This window comes from Melospiza melodia, chromosome 27, assembly GCF_035770615.1.
Source record: "Melospiza melodia melodia isolate bMelMel2 chromosome 27, bMelMel2.pri, whole genome shotgun sequence".
Taxonomy (NCBI): Eukaryota; Metazoa; Chordata; class Aves; order Passeriformes; family Passerellidae; genus Melospiza; species Melospiza melodia.
Window position 1 is genome coordinate 9,335,460 of NC_086220.1, and position 21,250 is coordinate 9,356,709.

General features: G+C 47.4%; 2 protein-coding genes and 3 non-coding genes across 5 annotated transcripts; all 5 read right to left on the reverse strand.

Annotated features, from left to right (window-relative positions):
- Positions 1-510: 510 nt before the first annotated feature.
- On the reverse strand, positions 511-4,678 carry PPIE (peptidylprolyl isomerase E). The gene is made up of 10 exons (XM_063177371.1): positions 4,620-4,678; positions 4,444-4,542; positions 3,976-4,019; positions 3,405-3,431; positions 3,150-3,231; positions 2,938-3,038; positions 2,708-2,831; positions 2,398-2,583; positions 929-1,071; positions 511-835 (listed from the first exon to the last, which is right to left on the reverse strand). Exons 1-10 carry the CDS (start codon positions 4,648-4,650, stop codon positions 767-769), a joined length of 906 nt encoding a protein of 301 aa, XP_063033441.1. The 5' UTR covers positions 4,651-4,678; the 3' UTR covers positions 511-766.
- A 1,206-nt stretch (positions 4,679-5,884) lies between these two features.
- PABPC4 (poly(A) binding protein cytoplasmic 4) lies at positions 5,885-19,877 on the reverse strand. Its single transcript, XM_063177240.1, has 16 exons — positions 19,794-19,877; positions 18,973-19,531; positions 13,624-13,817; positions 12,727-12,842; positions 12,126-12,265; positions 11,857-11,951; positions 11,130-11,267; positions 10,468-10,563; positions 9,739-10,011; positions 9,414-9,501; positions 8,604-8,720; positions 8,015-8,142; positions 7,359-7,452; positions 7,135-7,265; positions 6,957-7,056; positions 5,885-6,235 (listed from the first exon to the last, which is right to left on the reverse strand). The coding sequence occupies exons 2-15, from the start codon at positions 19,163-19,165 to the stop codon at positions 6,970-6,972; spliced, it is 1,890 nt and encodes a 629-aa protein (XP_063033310.1). The 5' UTR covers positions 19,166-19,531; positions 19,794-19,877; the 3' UTR covers positions 5,885-6,235; positions 6,957-6,969.
- On the reverse strand, positions 8,373-8,505 carry LOC134430153 (small nucleolar RNA SNORA55). The gene has a single exon (XR_010030744.1). It is a non-coding gene; the product is annotated as a small nucleolar RNA SNORA55 (small nucleolar RNA).
- Positions 10,097-10,224, reverse strand: LOC134430152 (small nucleolar RNA SNORA55). The gene has a single exon (XR_010030743.1). It is a non-coding gene; the product is annotated as a small nucleolar RNA SNORA55 (small nucleolar RNA).
- Positions 10,714-10,849, reverse strand: LOC134430155 (small nucleolar RNA SNORA55). The gene has a single exon (XR_010030745.1). It is a non-coding gene; the product is annotated as a small nucleolar RNA SNORA55 (small nucleolar RNA).
- Positions 19,878-21,250: the final 1,373 nt, after the last annotated feature.

The following is a 21,250-nucleotide window of genomic DNA, read 5'->3' on the forward strand; positions in this document are numbered from 1 at the left end:
ATCCTGGTCACCTCTGAGTGCAAAGACAGCACTGCCCACCACAGGAACTATAAATCCCTGTGGTTTATCCCACTCTGCAGGCTGGAAATCCCTTCCTACAGCCTCATCACTCTGGGTTTTTTTTTTTTTTTTATTTTTCACCACTCAAAGGGCTCCCTCATTTCCTGGTGTTCTCCCAGTGAACACCGTCCTTGGGGATGGGGATGGAGCTGGACCAGCAGGACAGACACCAGCCAGGGACCTGCCTCCCTCTGCTGCTGGAAAAGGACACTACAGAGCCAAAAACACCTCCAGGAGATGCAACCAACACCAGAGGTTCAGCTCTGCTCTGCTCTGCTCTCCCTGGTACAGTTACCTTCCCCTGGAGCCAGGATTTAGGCACAGGATTAATGAAGTTGAGGGCAAATACAAAAACAAAAAAAAAAAAAAAAAAAAAAAACAAAAAAAAAAAAAAAATCTTTGCTCAAAGACCAGCCTCCCATAGAGGGAATTCAGCAGCCAGGCCCTCAGTATTTTCAAAACTAGGTTTTATTTTTACCATAAATTTTTTTCCAGAACACGGCAGCAGGACCAGCCCAGCCCAGCTCGGGCAGCGCAGGCTGGGAAGGGATTTGGGATTTATGCCAGGAAGGATAAATCCAACCCCAATAGTAGGGGAATTCCTATGGAAGCTGCAGCTTGGGCAGTGCTGGGGGGTCCCTGGGGTGCCCCATCCCTGCTGGCTCCCTGCTTCTCCTCCAGGCCAGGCTCCCTCCAAGCACGGAGCTCAGGCGCACTGCCCGCAGTCGGAGATGATCACCTTCTGCTTTGGCTTCCCATCCTTGGTGCCCTGAGCCTTGGGGGAAACAGCAGCAGCAGCTCCAGGGGTGACTCCTCATGGCAGGAAAGGGGTGGGCTCTGCCCACAGCTGCCCCCTGCCCTCACCTACCTCGATCTCCCTGACCACGTCCATGCCCTCCGTCACCTCGCCGAACACCACGTGCTTCCCGTCCAGCCAGTCTGTCTTGTCACAGGTGATGAAGAACTGGGAGCCGTTGGTGTTTGGGCCCGAGTTTGCCATGGACACCATCCCTGGGGTCAGAAAATGCAGAGTCAGGGCTGAGCCAGGAGCTGCTCCCTGAGCCCTAACCCCACATCCCACACAGGACGCTGCTGGGTATCGAAATGCACAGAAACTGGAAATTAATTATGCTCAGAAACACTTGCAAGTGTGAAGGATGCTCAGCTATTTTTAGCTGCAAAGCTGTTTGTATGGAGATAAACCTATTTGCTTGCTCCTGCCTTTCACAGTCATGCTGTGACATTCCTCATTTAAAATCAAGCAGGAAAAGCAGCTTTGAAATTGTTTTTCCTTTATGCAATACTGCAGATAAAGTGGATGGAGAGGGAATGATGCATTCGGTGAGACAGAAGGGTCTGAAAAATCTGCCCAATGTAGATGATAATAATTATAACTATAATTCAAGGCTGCTGCTATCTGTGGTGGTGTTCACAGGGGTCCCAGGATGAGGGAAGAGGTGAGAATCTTGACTCCATGTTTCAGAAGGCTGATTTATTATGACATATATTATATTAAAAGAAAATGATATATTAAAATTATACTAAAAGAACAGAAGAAAAGATTTCATCAGAAAGCTAGCAAGGAAAAGGAACGGAATGATAATAAAATCTTGGGACTGCTCACAGCCTCAAACAGAATTGTTTACCCAGTTTTTACTTGATGACCAATGACAGGTGGCTGTCATTGGTCATCAAGTAAAAACTGGGTAAACAATTCTCCAAATCACATTCCAAAGCAGCAAAACATGGAGAAGGTGAAGCTTCTCAGCTTTTGGGGGGAAAAGATCCTGGCAAAAGGATTTTTCATGCAATATGTCCGTGACACAAGGGTCTGAATGTGGCAGAAAAATCTGGCCAATGTAGATGATAATAATTATAATATATAATCATATTATATATTCATATTATATTTACATATATTTGTATAATATATAAATATATATATACATATAATAATAATATACTATATTTATAGAATATATAATTATATTATATAGAAATATATTATCTATTATATGTAATGTATAGAATATTTCTATATATAATGTAATGTAATATAATATCATATAATATAGAAAATATATAATATAATAATGTAATTATATAATTATATAAAATATGCATATATAATATATAATATACAATATATTATAGATTATAGATTATATATATTGTATATAGTATATCATATATATACTATACATTATATATTATATATGTTATACGTTATACGTTATACGTTATATATTATATATTATATATTCAGGACTGCTGCTACCAACATGGCTAACACGCCATGTGATGCTGAGCCATTTTCTCTCCTGGAGATGGCTTTACCTGGCCCTGTGTGCTTGAGGATGAAGTTTTCATCATCAAACTTCTTCCCGTAGATGGATTTGCCGCCGGTGCCGTTGTGGTTGGTGAAGTCCCCGGCCTGGCACATGAACTGGGGGATGATGCGGTGGAAGCTGCTGCCCTTGAAGCCAAATCCCTTCTCGTGGGTGCAGAGGCAGCGGAAATTCTCTGTGTGTGCGGGGGGAAAAAAAGGGGAGGGAGGTGAGAGCTGAGCGCCCTGGGGGTGCCCAGGAGGGGAGGATGAGCCTCCTCCTCCTCCTCACACCACGGGTGAGGTGTGTGAATGTCCCACCTGCGGTCATGGGCACCACGTCGGAGCGCAGCAGGATGCGCAGCCGCCCCGCCGGCTTGTTCCCGATCTTGATGTCCATGTAAACCTGCGGGTTCACCCGCGATTTCTTGGCAGGAGGCTCCTCCTGGGCAGGAAAAGAAAGAAAAGCGGGTTGAGGTGATGTTTCTCTGCTCTGCATGCTCATCCTTTGGGGTAATGGGGATACAGACGGCTCTGGTTGTTTTTCCTACCTCCTGTGCCTCTGCTTTAGGGGCCTCTGCTCCTCCCTCCTCCTTGTTCTCCTCCAAAGTCTTCCCTGAAAACTTCTTCAGCCACTCATCATCTGACCAGACTGTGGCCACAAAAGGAAAGGTCAGAGCACAGGAACTGACCCAAAAGGCCACAGCTCAGCTTGTGCACAGAGCTCCAAGCACGCCCAGGGATGTTCTGTTCCCCAGCTCACCAGGCCTGGATGATCCCTCCTTAATCCTCATGGGTTTGGCCAGGTTCACTCGGATTGTCCTGCCAAAGAGCTCAGACTCGTTCTGCAGAGGGGAAAAAAGCACAGCAAAGCCCCACCAAAAGGTAAAAAACCACCGTGCCCCCCAAAAGCCCTGCAGAGCTCAGAGGACAGAGCTTCTGCTCTCTCTGTAGCCCACAGCACCCAGGGCAGCAAAGCCACACAAAATCCCCAAGGAACAGGGAGCAGGGTCCATACCATGTTGTCAATAGCTGCTGCTGCATCCTGCCAAAAAATAATCAAAATAAAATAATTATTAACATTTATTCTCAAGGTCCAGCATAACATCTTATTATAAAGACAACTGCCAGGTTTTCCTAAACCCCATTTATCCCAGGGATGCATGAACTGATGGGTTTTGTAAAAGCCATATCCAAACCCCATGTGGGGTTTCCAAACCCCATGTGGGTCTCATCTTTGAAAAACCCACTAACCCCTTATATTTAAGATGTTTTATTGCTGCCATGAGCATCTGGGAGAGGAGAGATTTGTGTATGAAACCCAGGACAGACAATCAGAGGACGAATATGTGACAGCCAAGAAACCCAACCAGGGACGGTGGCAGGGGAGAAGTTTGGGTTGGAAACGGGAAAAGTGGGAATTCAGCCCAAGAGAAAATACGAAAAGTGGGGACTTGGAAGAGCAGAACATCTGAGTATTACAGTGGGTAACCCACACGTGATTTCACAGATTCCTCCAGCAGGAAGAGGATCCATCCCAAAACCCCAAGGGGACCAAAAACCCCGAATGGCTCAAGCTGGTTCCTCACCTCGGCCAGCTCAAACTCCACGAAGGCGAATCCTCGGTGCTTTTCTGGAGGGAAGAAAGGACGGAAACGATGGGTCAGGGCCAGCACGGACACAGCAGTCCCACGGTGGGGCAGGAGTCCCACCCCAAACCCGCATCCAGGGATGCTCCGGCCGGTCCCTTGGGGGATGTCGCACCCCAAACCCGCATCCAGGGATGCTCCGGTGGGGTCCCACCCCAAACCTGCATCCAGGGATGCTCCGGCTGGTCCGTTGGGGGACGTCCCACCCCAAACCCGCACCCAGGGATGCTCCGGTGGGGTCCCACCCCAAACCCGCATCCAGGGATGCTCCGGCTGGTCCCTCGGGGGATATCGCACCCGGGTAGGGTCCCACCCCAAACCCGGACCCGGGGATGCTCCGGCCGGTCCCACCGGGGGGATCTCACCCCAAATCACCCTGGGGATGCTCCAGCCCCACCAGGCACACACCGGTCTCGTAGTCCAGCGGGATCTGGATGTCGGTGATGTCTCCGAAGGGGATGAAGGCGGCGTGCAGCACCTTCTCGTCCACCTCCTCGGCCAGCCCGCCTGCGGGGCGCCCAAGCGGTCACCGGGCACCGCCGGCGGCCCCGGCCCCTCGGGGGTGCCCCAGCCCGGCCACTCACCCACGTACAGCACCCTCTTGGTGGCCGCCATCGTGCCCCGGTGCCCCGGAACGGCTCGGCACGGCTCGGCCCGCCCCGGAACGGCGGCAGCGCTCCGCCCTCCGAGCGCTTCGGGGAGCAGAGAACCCGGCCCCGGGCATCCCTCTGTGAAAAAAAAAAAAATGCGTATTTTATTTTATTAGTATTGTAAAACGTTAAAATGAATATTTAAATGTGTCGTGTTAAAAGTGATGCTGTGTTAATTCTCTTAAGTGGTGTGGTGAATACAGTTTTGGGTTGTAACAAAACGTTAAGATAGGAAATATGCTGTGTAGGATGTAATTTTTCTAAAGAAAGGACTCGCACTGAGATAGCAGCCACAGGACACCTGAATCTTTCAGAGAAAGAGAATTTTTGTCCCATTATCAGGAGAAATGAACTTCTCCCTGCCTTGCTGTTAGGATTATAAGGAAGAAGTTGATGATAAACAGACAGAATCCTGTGTTTGAATGGAATTTCTGCATCATGTATGAATATGCAATGCACTGTTGCTTTTAAGGGTTAATCCTCTTTTACAGGTGTCCTTTTTCAAGCTTATGCTGCCCAGAAAAGGTACCCAGACTGTCCATAACTTTGTTTCTATTGTCCTTATTCTAATTGTCCAAAATGTTTATCACTCTAAGTATATTGCTATTTTTATAACAATTTTGTTACTATTAAACTTTTAACATTTTAAAAACAAATGATTGGTGTTTTCCACACCTGCATGTTCCTTCCAGCCCATCCCAGGCTTTCCCAAAGGCTCCGAGCCCTTCAGCTCCAGCCTGAGTGAGGTGTTGGAGCTTTGATTGGGGATTTCTCCCAGCTTAGTGCATGCCCTGTGTTTGTCTGAATAATGCTTTTTATCCCAAAGGATCACCCAAAATGAATTTGCAAAGGATTTTTACCCCAGTGGTAAAACTCAGCCACCTTTGGAGTATAAAATAGCAGCAGGACCACTTAAAAGTCCAGCTGAAAATGTAGAAATTATCAAAAACAGGCCAAACCCTTGTACCCTTCACTTGAAAATACCTCCCCAGCCCTTCTTAGATCACTGTTTACAGCCATCATCCCTTGAGACACAGCCCCAGGCATGATTTTAAATACTCATTATCCAAAATCAGCAAGCAGAATAAGTCAAATCCCTGTTTAACATATTCACCCCCCAATAACTAGCCATCAGTTTAATTTCACAAAGCCACAGCACATTTATTCACCCAACAGACAGAAATGATGACAAACACAGCGCAAGTTTATTCCTTTATTGATAAATGTTTCCCAAACTTTCCAAACTGGATTGTTCGATTAAACACAAACTCACAAAAATACTTCCAGCCTAAAATCCTCAACGTCCTCTTTAGAAGACACAAGGGGCAGCTCTGTTCTGGCAAAGGAAAAGCTTGCAAACCCCCCAGATTCTGGTTTTGGAAACCTCAAGCTTTAGAGTTGGCTTTTTAAATAAGATCTTTAAGATTAATTTACAAAATGCAATATAACTATGTGATACAATGCATGGCCTTGAGATCTGCAGGACAGTGAAGGATCTTCAAACATCTTGAGCTGATGTCTAGGAAGGGGCTATTTGGCTTCTTTGGATCCTGGAGGGGAAAAAGGGAGAGAAGTTATTCACTCCTGCTCCAGGCTAGAGACTATTCCACCATTCCAAGGAAAAAGGATTGGGAAAGCACAGAGAAGCTGCTTGTGGTGGTCAGATGATCAGAAATTGTTATTATCCACAAGAAACTCAAATTCTTTGCTAGACCACCCAGTGAAAATAAGAATTCTTTGCCAGCTTGAGTTGTGACATCTGATCACAAACAGCAGCAGAAAAAGTCCTGGAGATGGCAATTCCAGACAACACACAGAAAATGGGTCATGAAAAACAGGAAGAGGCATTCCAAGAATCAAAATCCTCATTCATAAACTAAACAAGAGCCAACCCCAAACACAGGTGGCACCACTTGTGTGGACAGACCTGTCCAGTGAAACATTTCCAACATTTATGGTTTCCAGGATAAGGAATGGGCACTAAGAGCCTGTTTAGTCTCAAAATGTGGCTATTTCCCACATTAGCAGCTCCACAACACCTCGGGGACTTCAGCATCTTTAGATCCCTTAAAATAAGCACCAGAATGAATATTTCTTAACTTCTACACAAATATCCTGCTGGGAGAAACTGCATGAGGAGTTTTTTGTTGTTGAAGAGTGAACCACTATCAGCTAAGTGCTGCCCACAGACCCAGATGAATTGTTCACTAAAACTGTTTTATTTACTGGTTCTGGAAGCTTTCCACTGAAGCTGAAGGCTGAGACACTCACCAGCCATCCTGGTTCAAGAGGTAGCAGCAACCACACCCACTTTCTGGGCAGCTTCTTTCTTGGCTTGGTGAGCCTGCAGCACTGCCACAGCCTCCTCCACCTGGAGACACAAACCCAGTGAGATTTTCTCCCTGCTCAGAGTTCCTTTCTGGACAAAAAAGGGAGCCAAGCAGCTCACCTTGGAGCGGAGGGACTCTGGGGATTCCAGCATGTGCAGCAGCTCCGAGTTGTCAATCTCTAGCAGCATTCCTGTGATCTTCCCAGCCAGGCTGGGGTGCATAGCTTGGATCAGAGGGAACAAACGTTCTCCTGAGGGAGGAAAAGGAGGTCAGTTGGGTGAGTTTGGGTCTTTGAAACCTCGAGGGACGGAAAACGATGGGTGAGCAGTGGGGTTTGACTCACCCAGCATCTGTTTCTGCTCCTGGGGAGGGGCAGCAGCCAGCATGGAGGCTGTCAGGGGCTCCTGGCCCTGCACATGCACTGCAGGCTGAGGGGCCTGAAAAGGGCAGACAAGGGCTCTGAAATAAGGATGAGGCTGATTGCTTCATATTTAGACAATTCTATGATGTTCCCTCCCAAAACACGATCTCTGTCAAGCCTACAGAGCACCTCAGCTTCAGAAAAGGGCAGGTAAGGTGCCCTTGGTTCACCAACACTCCCTGCAAGTCTTGAGCTCAAAACTCAGGAATGCCACACAAAACACCATAAATATCTCACAAAAACTGGATCAAACATCATGAGATGTTGAGAAAGCCAGGTGTAGATGGTGCTCTTTCTTTTAATGATACCCCAGTGAGAACTTGGCAAAGAGGAGGGAGACTTAAGTGGCTGCAAAACAGGAAGAACCAAGAAAAAAAAAATATCTTTACAGCCAGTCTGGCTACAAAAGGGCTTGTGAGTATAAACCAACCAGGGTGCCCCTGGCAAAGGAACAACTGCCAGGCTTTTAAATTCCAAATTAACACTGTCTGGGTCATAAAAGGAGCTTGAAGTTTCTATAAAGGTACTCCAGTTGCATGTGAAACTGCAGGGACCTCCCAGCCCAGCCCTGGTGGTACCTGCAGAGGTTGGACACCTGGGTGTGGGCTGCGGACACTTGAGGCATATTTGTAAGGAGGGACAGCCCTGGGAGCAGGGGCAGCTACAGGAGGACGGGGAGCCAAGTTCTGTGCTGCTGTGCCAACACCTGCAAAGGAAGGAGAACACTGTGACAAACACCTGCAGCAACATGCTAACAAGCTGGGATGTCTGGTTTTAATTCAAACTTCGCATGGCGCTACTTCTTTAGAAACCAAAGTGTAGCTGGCTGCTTCAAGAAGGGGATGTTCTCCCTAGATTCCACACCTTTTGTTTACCAGCTGGGAAAAAACAAATTTGGGTGCTCTCCTAAAGCAAAACCCATAAGCTACAGAGACTTTGTGTTGCAGGGGTGTAGAGATAAGTCCCAAACCAGTGGAGCAGAACCCATCTGGATTTCCACTGCCGTGCTGTAGCACCGGGTGCCCCCAGACCTGCACCGCACAGCGAGGAACGGGAAAGCAGCAGGTGCTGGCTCTAACAACCACCTTGGGGAGAAGAAGCCAATCTCCACAGCATCCCCCTCCCTCCCAGAGAAGGGGAGAAGCCCAGGAAGAGCCCCCATCTCACCAACTCTCTGGGCAGCAGCGGGGAGGCCGCGGGAGGCCGGGGTGTTGGCAGGGGCCAGGTGGCGCAGGGCGGGCCGGGGCCCCGACTGGCGCATGGCATTGGGCATTCCCTGGAAACCTAGAGGGTGGAAAGAGGGGAAATCCTCAAAGGAGAGCCAGCTGGCAAGGCAGGACAGTCAGCTACAGGGGGGGTGCACTGTAGCCATGGTATTTTCTGAAAAATCCTTTTGCTAGGATCTTTTTCTCCTGAGAAGCTGGGAGGCCTCAGGAACAAAATGTAAACAATAATTATCTGCTGCTGTGGAATGCAAGAAGTGCATCTTTGATTAGTGTCAAGTGGTTGTTCTTAATTAATGGCCAATCACAGTCCAGCTGTCTGTCTGGTCAGTCACAAGGTTCTATTATCATTCCATTCCTTTCCTTGCTAGCCTGATTAAATAATTTTCTTCTATTCTTTAGTGTAGTTTTAATATATAATTTTATTTTAATATAATATATATTATAAAATAGTAAAATTATAAATAATAATAAAATGTATAAATAATTATAAAATGTATAAATAATTATAAAATCTGAAACATGGAGTCAGATCCTCATCTCTTCCCTCATCCTGGGACCCCTGGGGAACACCACCACAGTGCACAGGGAGAATCAGAGAATCAATGCTGAGTTGGAAGGGACACACAAGGATCAGAGTCCAGCTCCTGGCCCTGCACAGGACCATTCCCACAAAGGAAAGCATGAATTGTTCCTGTTGGGAAGTTCAGCTCCCAAAGGGTTCTACAACCAAAACAGCCTCTGGCACTCTCACCTTGAGGTCTCCCTCCTTGCTGCCATCGTGGGTTGGGTCTCATCTGTGTCATTTGGTTGGGTGCATAGTAAGTGGGTCTGCTCTGAGCCTGGAGGAAGATGAGATAAGCTCAGAGGCAACATCCAAGTGCATCACAAACATTTGTTTACAACGTGTTTTGGCAGCCGTTGCCAGGACTCAACACTCAGGTCGGATTAAGAGAACAGGCAGCTGGCAAGTCCCAGAATTAACTCCACTGCTGCACCCCTCATTAGGACTTGCTGCTCACAGGCACGAGAAAGGCTCAGTGAGATTAACACGGGTTAAAAACCCCACGGGAGCTCACCTGGGGCACAGCAGGCATGAAATAGCCGCCAGCAGCGGGCTGGAACTGGTTGATGATGGTGTTGGCAGGCAAGGCCCTCATGCCAGCGATGCGCTGCATGTACTGGTTGGTGAGATGGGCCTTCCTCTCCTCCTTCCTCTGGGCCAGAGCCACATAGAGGGGCTTGGAGCCCACGATGCGCCCGTTCATCTCTGTCACAGCCTTGGTGGCCTCCTCTGGAGAGGAAAAGCAGACAAAGCCAAAGCCTTTGCTCCGTCCATCTTCCAGCATCACCTGCAGCAAAGATCAATTGCTAATGGGGCACTGGTACAACTGAGCTGAACAATCTGTGGTTTTTAAGATTTTTAGGTAGCACATAACTTGTTGCAGAGGTGTAGAGACAGGTTCTCATGAAGAGCCACCTGTCTGGATTTGCTCTGCGTTGTTGTCAGCACCATGTGTCCCCAGGCCCACACTGCACAGTAAGGAATGGGAAAGATTTGGTGCAGTCCTAAATGCACAGAGGAAAGTGCCATTTCATGCTCACCACCTCAAGCAAGCATGTTTGCCACTTCCTGTCTCCCCTTTTAGTAAGGGAATGAAGTTTTTAGTAAAATCCTACTATTTACTAGCCAAGGTGTTTTCAGAATCACAATAGCCACAGGTTAAGAACAGCCCTTTAATCCCATGTCAGACAACAATTCCTTCTTCAGGCTTTAAAATCCAAGTAACCCCCAAATCCCACAGTACCTTGGCACTCGTTATTGACCCAAAAGGTGAGAACTCCTTCCTCAGTTTTTCATCATCTATAGTGTCATCTAGGTTTTTAATGTACAGGTTAACACCCTGGAAAGGGAAAGAACAGCATGACATTCACAACATTAAAAAAAATTCTTCAGCACATCAACTGTTATCCATCTGCCAGAGCTGTAATTTATCTGAAAACTCTTAATTTAGCATCATGTTCCTGCCACACCACCCAAAGCTGAGGGTGATAAATGTTGCAAAGGCGTAGAGACAAGTCCCACTGTGGTGAAAGGGAGCTTGTCTGGATTTCCTCTGCCTTCCTGTGGCATCATCACATGTCCCCAGCCCAGCAGTGCACCTCAGGGAGTGGGGGAGTTGCAGATGCCACCTCTGACACAACCCAGTTCTGCCACAAATTACAGAGAGCAGCGCAGAGTTGGGCTGGCTCTTCTCATCCCTCCAGGGATGCCCATCTGAAAGTCAAGGAGACTTTCCTAAACACTTTCAGTATCAAAACTAAGCCCTGATGCCCCCTCTGCCACCAAATACCACACAGACATCTCTGTGTTTTAACCCAGGATGTCTCACAGGACAATAACTGCTCTGGCAATTCCTACAACAGACCAGAAATAGTGCTTACATTGAGAAAAATAAACATTATTCACCTGGTACCTGCTGAGTCTCTCCTGTTTCAGCTGCTCAAACCTTCTCTTCAGCTCTGCCTGGCGCTCAGCCTTCTTCTGTGCTCTGCCCACAAAGAGCATTTTCCCATTGATGTCCTTCCCATTCATTTCTTCCACTGCCTGCACAGAGGGTTCAAGAGGAAACTCTGAGCTGCTGCAAGCAGGACAGCCCTGATCCTGTCAGAGCAGGACTGCCCAGGGCTGATGATGTGTCCCTGCCTGTCAGCCAATAAATCGGAGTTTGCACATTACCTTTGCACTTTTCCTGTTAACAAGGATCACTAAAGACAAGCTGAAGTTACCACACAGATCAAGCTGACACACCACAGAGTGCTGAACTAACTTGGAAATTCATCCTCACTCTTTCTTGTAATTAAAACTACATTTTAACAAGCATTCTGCTTAGAAAAGACCATTTTTGAGCAATGTTCTCACTCTAGGTGCCCTCCTCCTCCTTCAGCCATGCACTGTAGTATTTCTCCAGCAATTAACATTCTTGATTATGCCACTGTGTGGATCTAGGAAACTGGAGGGATGCCAGGTTACCCTTGAATGTCAAGCTATTAAGGTGCAAAAGGTTTCCAAGTTCCCACATCTAGAAGAGGTCATGCCCAAGGCAGAATTTTCTTCCATTTCAGAAACAGGCTCCCAATATAAACCAAGTTTTTCTTCTCTGAAGTTATCCAAGCAACATAAAAGTTGGTCCTACCTTGTTGGCCTCCTCATGCTTTTCAAAGCTTACAAAGCCAAAGCCTTTGGATTTTCCAGTGGGATCTGTCATCACTTTAACACTCAGAGTTTTACCTGTTACCAAGGGACAGGGTTAGTAAAATATCAAAAGTATGTAAAGATTATTAAATTTCATGTAATATCTCAGTTCTCAGCTTTAAAGTGACCCAGGTTGGGACTACACAGCAGCACTCAAACTACCACATTTCATGAAATTCACAGCCTCAATACAAGTATTTCTGTATTTACCATATTTGCCAAAGAGCTCCTTTAGTCTTTCATCATCCATGTCATCCCCAAAGTTTTTAATATAGACATTGGTGAATTCCTTTGCCTTGGCTCCCAGCTCAGCCTCCCTCTCTTTACGAGACTTGAATCTCCCAACAAATCTGTAAGACAAAAAAAATGAAAATCCCAATAAACAGATCGGTTTCAAGAGCCAAAAAATAATGTGTGACTTGTGGCAAGGCAAAAAAAAAAATGAGTGTGCAGTAGGAGCTGGGAATGGGGACAAGAAAGGGTGACAGCAGAGGAGAACAAACAGGCCACAGAGCAACCAGAAAAATCACCTGTGCTGCGGCTGGCCAAGGAGACCCAGTGGCCCTAGACAGAACCCACCCCAGCCCGCTCGCAGAGAGGTGGCAAATCAAGGCTGGGTCAGGGAAACCCACCAGTCCTGGAATGGAGGGGTAGCAGGCCATGGCTTGGGCAGGGTCACTCACCAGCCCTGGAGTGGAGAGGTAGCAGGCCAAGGCTTGGGCCAGGAGAACCAGTGCCTTGTGTGTCCCTGTTAATACCGAGATGCATCCCGGAGCATGTGAGCGCTGCTGCTGCCGCCTGTGACACTCACACTTTGCGGTCGTTGAGCAGCATGCCGTTCATCTTCTCGATGGCCCTATCTGCAGCATCCTGGGTCTCAAAGTGCACAAAGGCGTAGCCCTTAGAGCCATTCTCATCACACACCACCTGCAGGACAGGGAGGAAAGGCAGCTGTCAGTGTCCCCCCTCTGCCACGGGCCAGCGGGGGAAAATGCGTCACCGCCAAGGATCAGCACTGGCAGCTCCTGACTGTCACAGACACATTTTATGAAAAATCCTTTCCTTAGGATCTTTTTTCTCTCAGGAACAAAATGCAAACAATGACTACCTGCTGCTGTGGAATGCAACAGGTGCATCTGTGATTGGTCTCGTGTGGCTGTTTCTAATTAATGGCCAATCATAGTCCAGCAGGCTCAGACTCACTGTCCGAGCCACAAGCCTTTGTTATCATTCCATTTTATTTCTATTCTTAGGATTTCATCAGAAGGCTGGCTTTCTTCTATTCTTTTAGTAGTTTTAATATAATATATATCATAAAACAATAAATCAAGCCTTCTGAAACATGGAGTCAGATCCTCATCTCTTCCCTCATCCTAAGACCCCTGCGAACACCATCACACCTGACAAGGGTCAGCTCCTGACAAGGGTCAGCTCCTGAGCCTCAGATTCCTTTAGGACCACATCTGATGTAATTTCAGCTTTTGGTTAACTCTACCCTTCAGAGATTCTGTTTTAACACCAAAGTTTGATCTCCTTAGGCACCGTTCATTTAAGGACTTGGACTTGATGAGCTTTGTGTATCCCAACTCAGAATATTCTGTGATTCTGCTCCTTATACTTGAGAAAAAGTGTCCCTTTCTCCACCTCCACTCAGACCTCCGATCATGTCCCCACCCTAAAAGAACTGGACAATGTAACCACATCTCACCTTGCAGGACAAAATGTTTCCAAACGCTGAGAACGTGTCGTAAAGTGCCTTGTTATCTATGGATTTGTCCAGGTTCTTGATGAAGACATTTCCAACCCCTGACTTCCTCAGGGAAGGGTCCCTCTGAGACCACATGATGCGAATGGGTTTCCCTTTGATCACATCAAAGTTCATGGTATCGAGAGCTCGCTCAGCTGCAAGAGAAGCCAAGAACAGATTTTCTGTGGTTGGTTAGAAAATAAAGGTTTCCAGTGGGTGGGTGATTCTTTTCTCTGAATTTTATTCAGCTCATCTGGGTTATTATCAGAGGTGATCAATGGCTTTTAATTCAATGTTTCAAGGGAAGTTTTTGCAGCACAGTCACTAAAGGTTTCACAGACTTTCAATTTACATTATAGCAATATATTCACCATCACAGCAAAATTGCTATTAAACTGCTTGGTTTATTAGCCATATTCTGAATTATTATAAAGGTAAATTACTCCACTCAAAGAAGGAAAAGAACAGGAAACTCTGGTAAAAAAAAATGAAGTAAAAGGAGTGACTCTGTGGCTGTTTTGCTTTTCATGAAGCTCACATCTCCCCATCCTCATTTCTATTCAGAGAGAAGGATCATCTCCCTGTCAGGTCAGGGAAAATGTGCACGAACACATGGCTGGCTGTGAGGACATGAGTCAGCCTCTACATAACTTATGTGGCCAAGAAATTATTCCCAAGTTGCTCAAGCTAAAGATGACAAGGGAGCTGAGAAAATTCTGGGGGGAAAAAGGTCTGTGCACCCCATGTGATTAAGAGGGAAGTGTTTATCTGAGCTCTCAAACACCAGCACTGTCATTCTAACCTGCACTGAAACCCCCCTCCACGAGGCTATTTCTGCTGCCTACTGGTGTATTAAAAGGATCATTACGTACACACATCAGGATCTTGTTCATAAAATTGAGATGCTTGCACTGTTCTGTGCCAGAAAACACTCCCAGCATGGAGCGAGCAGAGAAGAAAGAAAGAGTCTTAATTCCCAGCATGGAGCAGGCAAAGAGATGGAAAGACATGCATTAAAATCAAGGAAAATTAACAGGGCAGAACCCAAGTTTTCCACGTTTGTTTGGCTGAGTTGTCCCAGGCCACCTTCACCCTGTGGTATTTGCTGATTAGATTTCAGGAGCATAAAATGCAAGGGAAAAAACCCAATCTGAACACCTTGCACGTGATTTGGCTCGTGCAGCCTGATTAACAACTCAGCATGTCCCAAAAGTACCTCCAGGAATTCCAGTGGAACACTGCCCACCAAAGCCTACACTCCCTGCCCCCAATCCAGCCTCCACCACTGCATGGAAGTTTCTCAGAATTTTCCATGTGCTTTGAAATGTGTTTTTTTTTGCTGTTGCTGCTTTTTAAATTGAAGTGGGACCATCACTGTTCTCCCCCCACACACAAACCCAGTTGGAAACAAGCTTTGCTTGAAAAAAAAAATATATAATTTAAGGTCTCCAACAGCTCTGCTTAGACCAAGGTGCTAAATGCAATTAACTGCCAGGCTAAAACGATTCCTCAGCTGCTGCTCCAAGTCCATGCAAGCATTAGAATCTGCAAGCCAGGTTCTCCCTGCAGTCCTTTCCTGGTGCAGGCAGCTCAGCAGGAGAGCCGGTGCAGCTCGTCAAATTTGGCAGTGTTTATTTATAGCAGGCAGAGGTCCTGCAGAAGCATGTGCTGGCAAGGGCACAAACCGGGCGGATAACACCATCTGCAGCAGGAACAGGCTGCTGCTGGCAGGTGACAGCAGATCAAGCAGTGGCTGCGATGGTTCCACAGGCAGCACCCAGCTCCAGAGCAGTCAGGAAGCTCCTCCTGGTTCTCCCCGAGCAGATACTATTGCACTGCTCTCCCAACAGGTTGCTACTGTTCCACTCTATTATTACACCCAGACACTCGCGGTGAGCCGTGAAAGCCCCACGAGGATTCCCCGAGGGATCTGTGCCACACCCGCAGGTGGAGATGCAACACCAGGACCTCAGAAAACCTGAGGAGGATCTGCAAGAGCTCTGTGAATGACTCACACCAAGCACATCTGATTCACTTCCTTCATCTGAGCAAACACCTTCTCATGTTCTTCTATTTAAGCCACAAAGCTTAGGCCATTTCAGTTCCTGTATCTGTTTCTCTCCCACTGGTTCCTGTCATCCTTCCAGCAGACTCAACTGCGGCTCATCCAGAACATAAAACACTCACAGCCCCTTTCAGGCTTGCTTTTCATTCCTTTTCTGATAAGGAGAGCACCTGAATACTCACTGCAGTTTGCCTCAGGCCAAAGAGCAATCAACCTCCCGTGCAGATGCAGAGTTAACACAATGCAGGAATTCGTGGCTGTGGTTGAGCAGCGTGAAGATCAATAACCAACCTCACATCCCAAGATTCAACCAAAACTCCGCACAAGGAGTTTTATTCTCCCCAAACCTCCAGGCTCTCACTTAGGTCACTCAGCAAAAAAGCCCTGACAAGGAAAGCACACAGAGCAAATTTAGACACTTTTTTAAAAAAAAGAGATGGTGCATAATCAAAAGAATTAAATTCCTGCATCACTGAGGTAACAACAAAATGAGAAGCCTGTGGCAGTACCAACTCTTCCCTTTCAACTTCACAATTTGCCATTCACAGCTCCTCCTTTACACTGTCTTCAAGGAGGAGAACAAACAAGTTTATTTATAATTTCCTACAGAAACACAGATCTATTTCCAGCCCTGGGATCCTCCTCAGCTTGGGAAACATTCTGTTTTTCCTGCACTTTCAGGACACCTTATCTCTGCAGCCAAACTAAAGTTTCTCTGCTTCATTGCCCCGAGCTGTCTTTTTGTGACTGTCAATGTTTGGAATTCAATTCCATGCAACACATGAAAAGAAATTCAGCTTGCTTGTTGAGTTTGTTTTCTTTCCCTTCTGAACAGTCAGAAAGAATAAATATTAACAACTGCTGAGGCTGAAGTAGGCAGAACTTTGAAGCGTTTCCTCACCCTGCCTATCACAGGATGACAGGCTCAGGATTCAGCATTCCCTGGTTACTACAGTAAGGAACTGCAATCAAAACCAGCAGAGCTCATTTTCCCTAAAAATAAACCTCTCTGCAGCAGATTACTGCCAGTTAGACAATGCCTGTCCAGCATCACTCCAGCACCTAAAAACTGTAAAGAAAAAACATAAGTTTTGGCCCAGTTTGGACACTGGAATCTGGAATTGCAGAGCACGTTCAAGATGTGAGCTCCTTGTGACCCTGAAATGGGGATGAGTTCTGGTTGCTTGATTTACTCTGTGGACACACGGGCAGAGTCTTGCTTTAGAACACACCAAAATAAAGTTAAAACATCGCTTCCTTCAGATTTACAAAGCCCTCACCCTTCCACAAGAGGTGCCAGGGAAATGCAAATTATCATTTATCAACCTTTTTAACACCTACTAGAGTTCAAACCTACCACGTGTCCACAAGAAGTCTGCAGAGCACAAAAGCTCCTGATTACTGTAAGCACCTACTCTCAACCCTAAATCCCATCAGATCCTACAGTGCTCCCCCCTCAGCTTTACTCAGATTTAGTGGGATGAAGCCAAGTGCATTTCTGATTATGCATTCCTGGAAGAAAACACAGAATCCCTCCTCCTCTCAGGAAGCCTCATGCAGGCAAGTGGCACCTTGAAAACAGTCCAAATTTCTGCATTTTACAACGAAAATTGTGTTCTTCATAGTCAAGTTTGCTTTGCAGAGACCACAGCCCTTTTCCAAACTATCTGTCCATGTCCTGCTGCATTATATGGAGTGCAGCAGCTGGGGTTTTTTATTTATGCTGCAGTTTGACAGGAGAATTTAAAAATTCACATTTCTTCATGAGGGCAGGAGGAGTTTGACTATTTCCCTGTCCCAATATTCACTCAATGATTAGGTTTAAACCACTTGACCTTCTAAGACCTACCAGTAACAAGACACCAGCTACCAGCTCCAAGTATCACTTCAAGCCCAGGAGCTTCCTAAAATGTCTGCTGCCTCCCCAGCAGCCCAGAATGGTGCAGCCTCCCCCTAAATTCCTGCCTATTTATTACCATAAAAGATTACCTTGGAATATATTGGGAAAGCCTCAGTTGTACAAGGTGCAGTGATTCTGCTAAAGCACACGGGAGCAGCCACTGATCCCTTCTGAGATCACTCTTCTCTGCTTTGAGAGAACTTTATCTACATTTCTGCAGCCCATCTCCCCAAAATTTATCTAATTCAAGCTGGAGTTCCTTCCTGGCTTTGTTTCTGCTCGTTGCTTTTATTTCTCTGATCCTGCAAAATGAGTTCAGAGCCTAAGACACTGCCCCCTCAAAAAAAAAAAAAAAAAAGCTTTCTGGTGCCATGAATGAGAAATTATGCAGTGGGGTGCAAGTCAGCTTTTAATCAGCATGACAAGGGAGAGAATTCAAAGTGCTCAGTCAGATCAGCCCAAGGAAATGGCATCACAAGGAACAGCCCTGGGAGAGGACAGAAGCTCTGCAAAAATGTAAAGCAAAGTTTACTTGTTGCTGAAATCTGTGCTGATGTAAACTGATTGTGAATTCAAGGGAAAAGATCGCTCTTATCTCTACTTGGATGCCCCTATCACACAGAGATGCTGTTAAATCCCAGCACGGAGCAATAAACTTGCAGCAGTCAGCAGGCAGAGCTCTGAAAACTGGGGCAGAAAACGCTGACCCATTTTCCTTCCAGAAAAGACGTGTTCCAAAATGACCTCTCCTGTCCCATCTTTCATGTGCTGCTTCACGCTGCAACACCTGGCTTTGAGCAGGAAACAAAGTGTGGAAAAAAGAGTCTGGCAAGAGCAAAGCAAGTGTTGCTTCTGTACATGAGACAATCTGGTTCTCAACACATTGAACAAAGTGTTTTATTTCACTTTAAAGCAAGAACGCCGCTTTCCCAACTTGAGGTATATCCAGCTGCTTGAACACAGGAGATATTAAATTTATTAAACTGGGAGCATGTGGAGCAGCCACAGATCAGTCACTCAGCTACTCTGAACTTTCTCTGCTAGGACTGGCTGCACATATCCCCACAGAAACAGCCGCAAACTACCCCAGAATGAATACCACGGGGATTATGAGAGGAAAAACCACAAATCTCTGAAATTTACTATCAGTGCAAGAAACAGGCCTGTCTAAAATTAGAGACGTTAGTGAGAAGTGCATTTTGTAGACAGCAAGCAGTTAAAAATTCTTCCAGCTGCAATCACCAGAAAGAGACGACACATCCTGTAAAGTACGTGAATTAGTGGGGGAAAACGAGTTAAAATAAGGGGGAAAAAAGAGATGGATGCGGCTGCAATTGTCACTCACCATCTGCGGGCTGCTGGAAGTTGACGTAGGCGTAGCCCAGGGAGCGGCGGGTGATCATATCCCTGCAGACCCGAATGGACAGCACGGGGCCAGCGGGGCTGAACTTCTCGTAGAGCATGGCCTCGGTGATATCGGGGTGCAGGTCCCCCACGTACAGCGAGGCCATGGGGTAACTGCTGGCGGCCGTGTTCATCTTCCCCTCGGCGCTCTCAACCGCTGGGGTTTTGCACTTGGGGGGGGTTCAAGGCAAGCTTCTTATAAATATTAATTCTGCGGGAACACTCAGAACTCTTAATTAAAGGCTAAGCTGCGGCCGGCAGAAGCTTGGGACAAGGGGGGCTGGCACCAGGACACGGAGCAGCTGAGAGGGTTGTGCAAGCTTGAAAAAAATCAGCAAAAACACCACAAAGTTAAATCTCCTGGAGAGGATAAGACGCCAAAATTCATCCGCCGTCTCCCGAGCGCTTTGAGGCAACAAAAATCTCCTAAAACCCCAAGGTCTCTTTATCTTTCGCTTCGATTTAGCCCAGATTCTGCGGAGCGGCGGCCCGTTGATTTCCTGAGGAAATAAAAAATAAATCTATAAATAAATAAACAAAGCTCTAACACGCACTAATACAACTATTTCTCTTAAATCTGGCTCGGCTAGATGGCCTGAAGGTGTTATAAATAAACCAGCGCGGCACGCGGCGGCCTGAGGGCGGGCAGGGCAGGGCGCGGCCGCCGGGCTCTCCCAGCGCTCCGCGCTCCCCCGAGCGCTCCCTACCCCGCGGCACCGACCCGGGGCGGGCTCGGCGGCACCGGTCCCGACCCCAACTCACGCGGTGCGGCCGCGGCGGGCGGAGAGGCGGCGGTTTCGGGCGGCGGGCGGCCCTTTATAGGCGCCGCGGCGGCGCGAGTGGGCCGCGGGGCCGCCGAGAGGAGGCGGCCGGGCCCGGCCCGGAGCGCCCCGCGCCGCACGCAGCGCCCCCCAGCGGGCGGGAGGACTCTCCTGGCTCCCTCCCGGCTTCCACCATTTCGGGGGCGCCACAAAAGAACGGGCCGCGTTGGGAATGATTAAAGTTAATCGTTGTTGGAAATTATGTCTCTTGCGTTGTTAGTTTTAGGGCAATAAAGGCAAGGAGATGAGGGGGGTCCGGCAGAGGTCGCAAAGATGGTTTGGGGTCTGGAACATCGCTCTCGTGAGGGGAGGCTGTGGGAGCTGGGCCTGCAGGAGGGAAGGCTGAGAGGGGATCCCATAAATCTATAAAATATCCCCAAAGGGTGTCAGAGGAATGTGCCAGACTGTTCAGTGTTCCCAACACGGAGCAACAGCCATAAGCTAAAACACAAGTTCCACTTCAACAAGATTTAGGGATGCACAATCTTCTGTGGGCAGCTGGCAGGGAGATGGATCCACAGCAGCAAACCCCAGAAGAGTTTGTGGGGTTGTTTTTCCCCTCCCACTCCATCCTACATGTGCAGATGTCTCACAGGGCAGCTCAGTCCCACCATAAAACACAAAAAAAATCCAGAGAAGCCTTCTGAGGAGAGCAGGGCCATGGGGCAGAGGAAGAGCGAACAATTCCTCTGGGATTTTTCTTCTCTGAGCTCTGGTTTTGGAGGTGTTGCTGGCAGCGGGATGAGGAGCTGTTCCCACAACCTCCTCCTCCTCTTCAGAGCATCATTTTTCCCCAAATTAGCGCGAATTCCTGCAGCAGCCCTGGTGCTGTGCCAGCTCCCACCATGGGCTGCCCTATCCCAATGTCTCCCCATGGAATCGAGCTGTCAGTCGCTCTTCCCAGGGTGAGGCTCAAACAGCTCCCAGCAGAAAGCTGCTAGCAGGAAAGGGAGACGGATTCTCCCCCCTCTGCTGCCGTCCCGTGGCTTCACGCTCACGAGATCAGCTCCAGGGAGATCCGTAATTATCTATTTCCAGCATCTTCAGCGGAGGGTGAGGACACGGCAGTGCAGGATTCGGTGATTCATCAGTGACCTTCAGGCTCCATGGCTGTCCTGTTAAGGGGGACTAAGATAGTCTGTAGACACTGGTTAGCTGGGCATTGTGGCTTTTCAATTGTTAAATTGCCTTTAATTTGCTTTAAAAGCAGGATAAAACGTTATCATAAAAACGGGATATGGTGTCTTCCCCTTCAGTGGAATAATCTTCCACTACAGTAGAATAATGAAGAGTAGCAGAAAAAAGGTAAAAATAGCGAAGCAAATTGTAGTGATTTGCAATATTTTCTGTCCTGAAAAAACACGAATGACACAAATCCTCCTCCTCCTGCTCTCATCA

What these genes read in the sequence shown, in the direction of transcription:
- PABPC4 (XM_063177240.1), bottom strand. Translation starts at nt 19,165, where the DNA reads ATGAACACGGCCGCCAGCAGTTACCCCATGGCCTCGCTGTACGTGGGG. An exon ending in GGTCAATAACGAGTGCCAAG is followed by an intron (nt 10,012 to 10,467) that starts GTACTGTGGGAT and finishes TCTTTGCTGCAG; the next exon opens with GTGATGCTGGAAGATGGACG. An exon ending in GGAGCAGAAACAGATGCTGG is followed by an intron (nt 7,266 to 7,358) that starts GTGAGTCAAACC and finishes TTCCTCCCTCAG; the next exon opens with GAGAACGTTTGTTCCCTCTG.
- PPIE (XM_063177371.1), bottom strand. Translation starts at nt 4,650, where the DNA reads ATGGCGGCCACCAAGAGGGTGCTGTACGTGG. An exon ending in CAAGAGGGTGCTGTACGTGG is followed by an intron (nt 4,543 to 4,619) that starts GTGAGTGGCCGG and finishes GGCGCCCCGCAG; the next exon opens with GCGGGCTGGCCGAGGAGGTG. An exon ending in CTAAAGCAGAGGCACAGGAG is followed by an intron (nt 2,832 to 2,937) that starts GTAGGAAAAACA and finishes TTTCCTGCCCAG; the next exon opens with GAGGAGCCTCCTGCCAAGAA.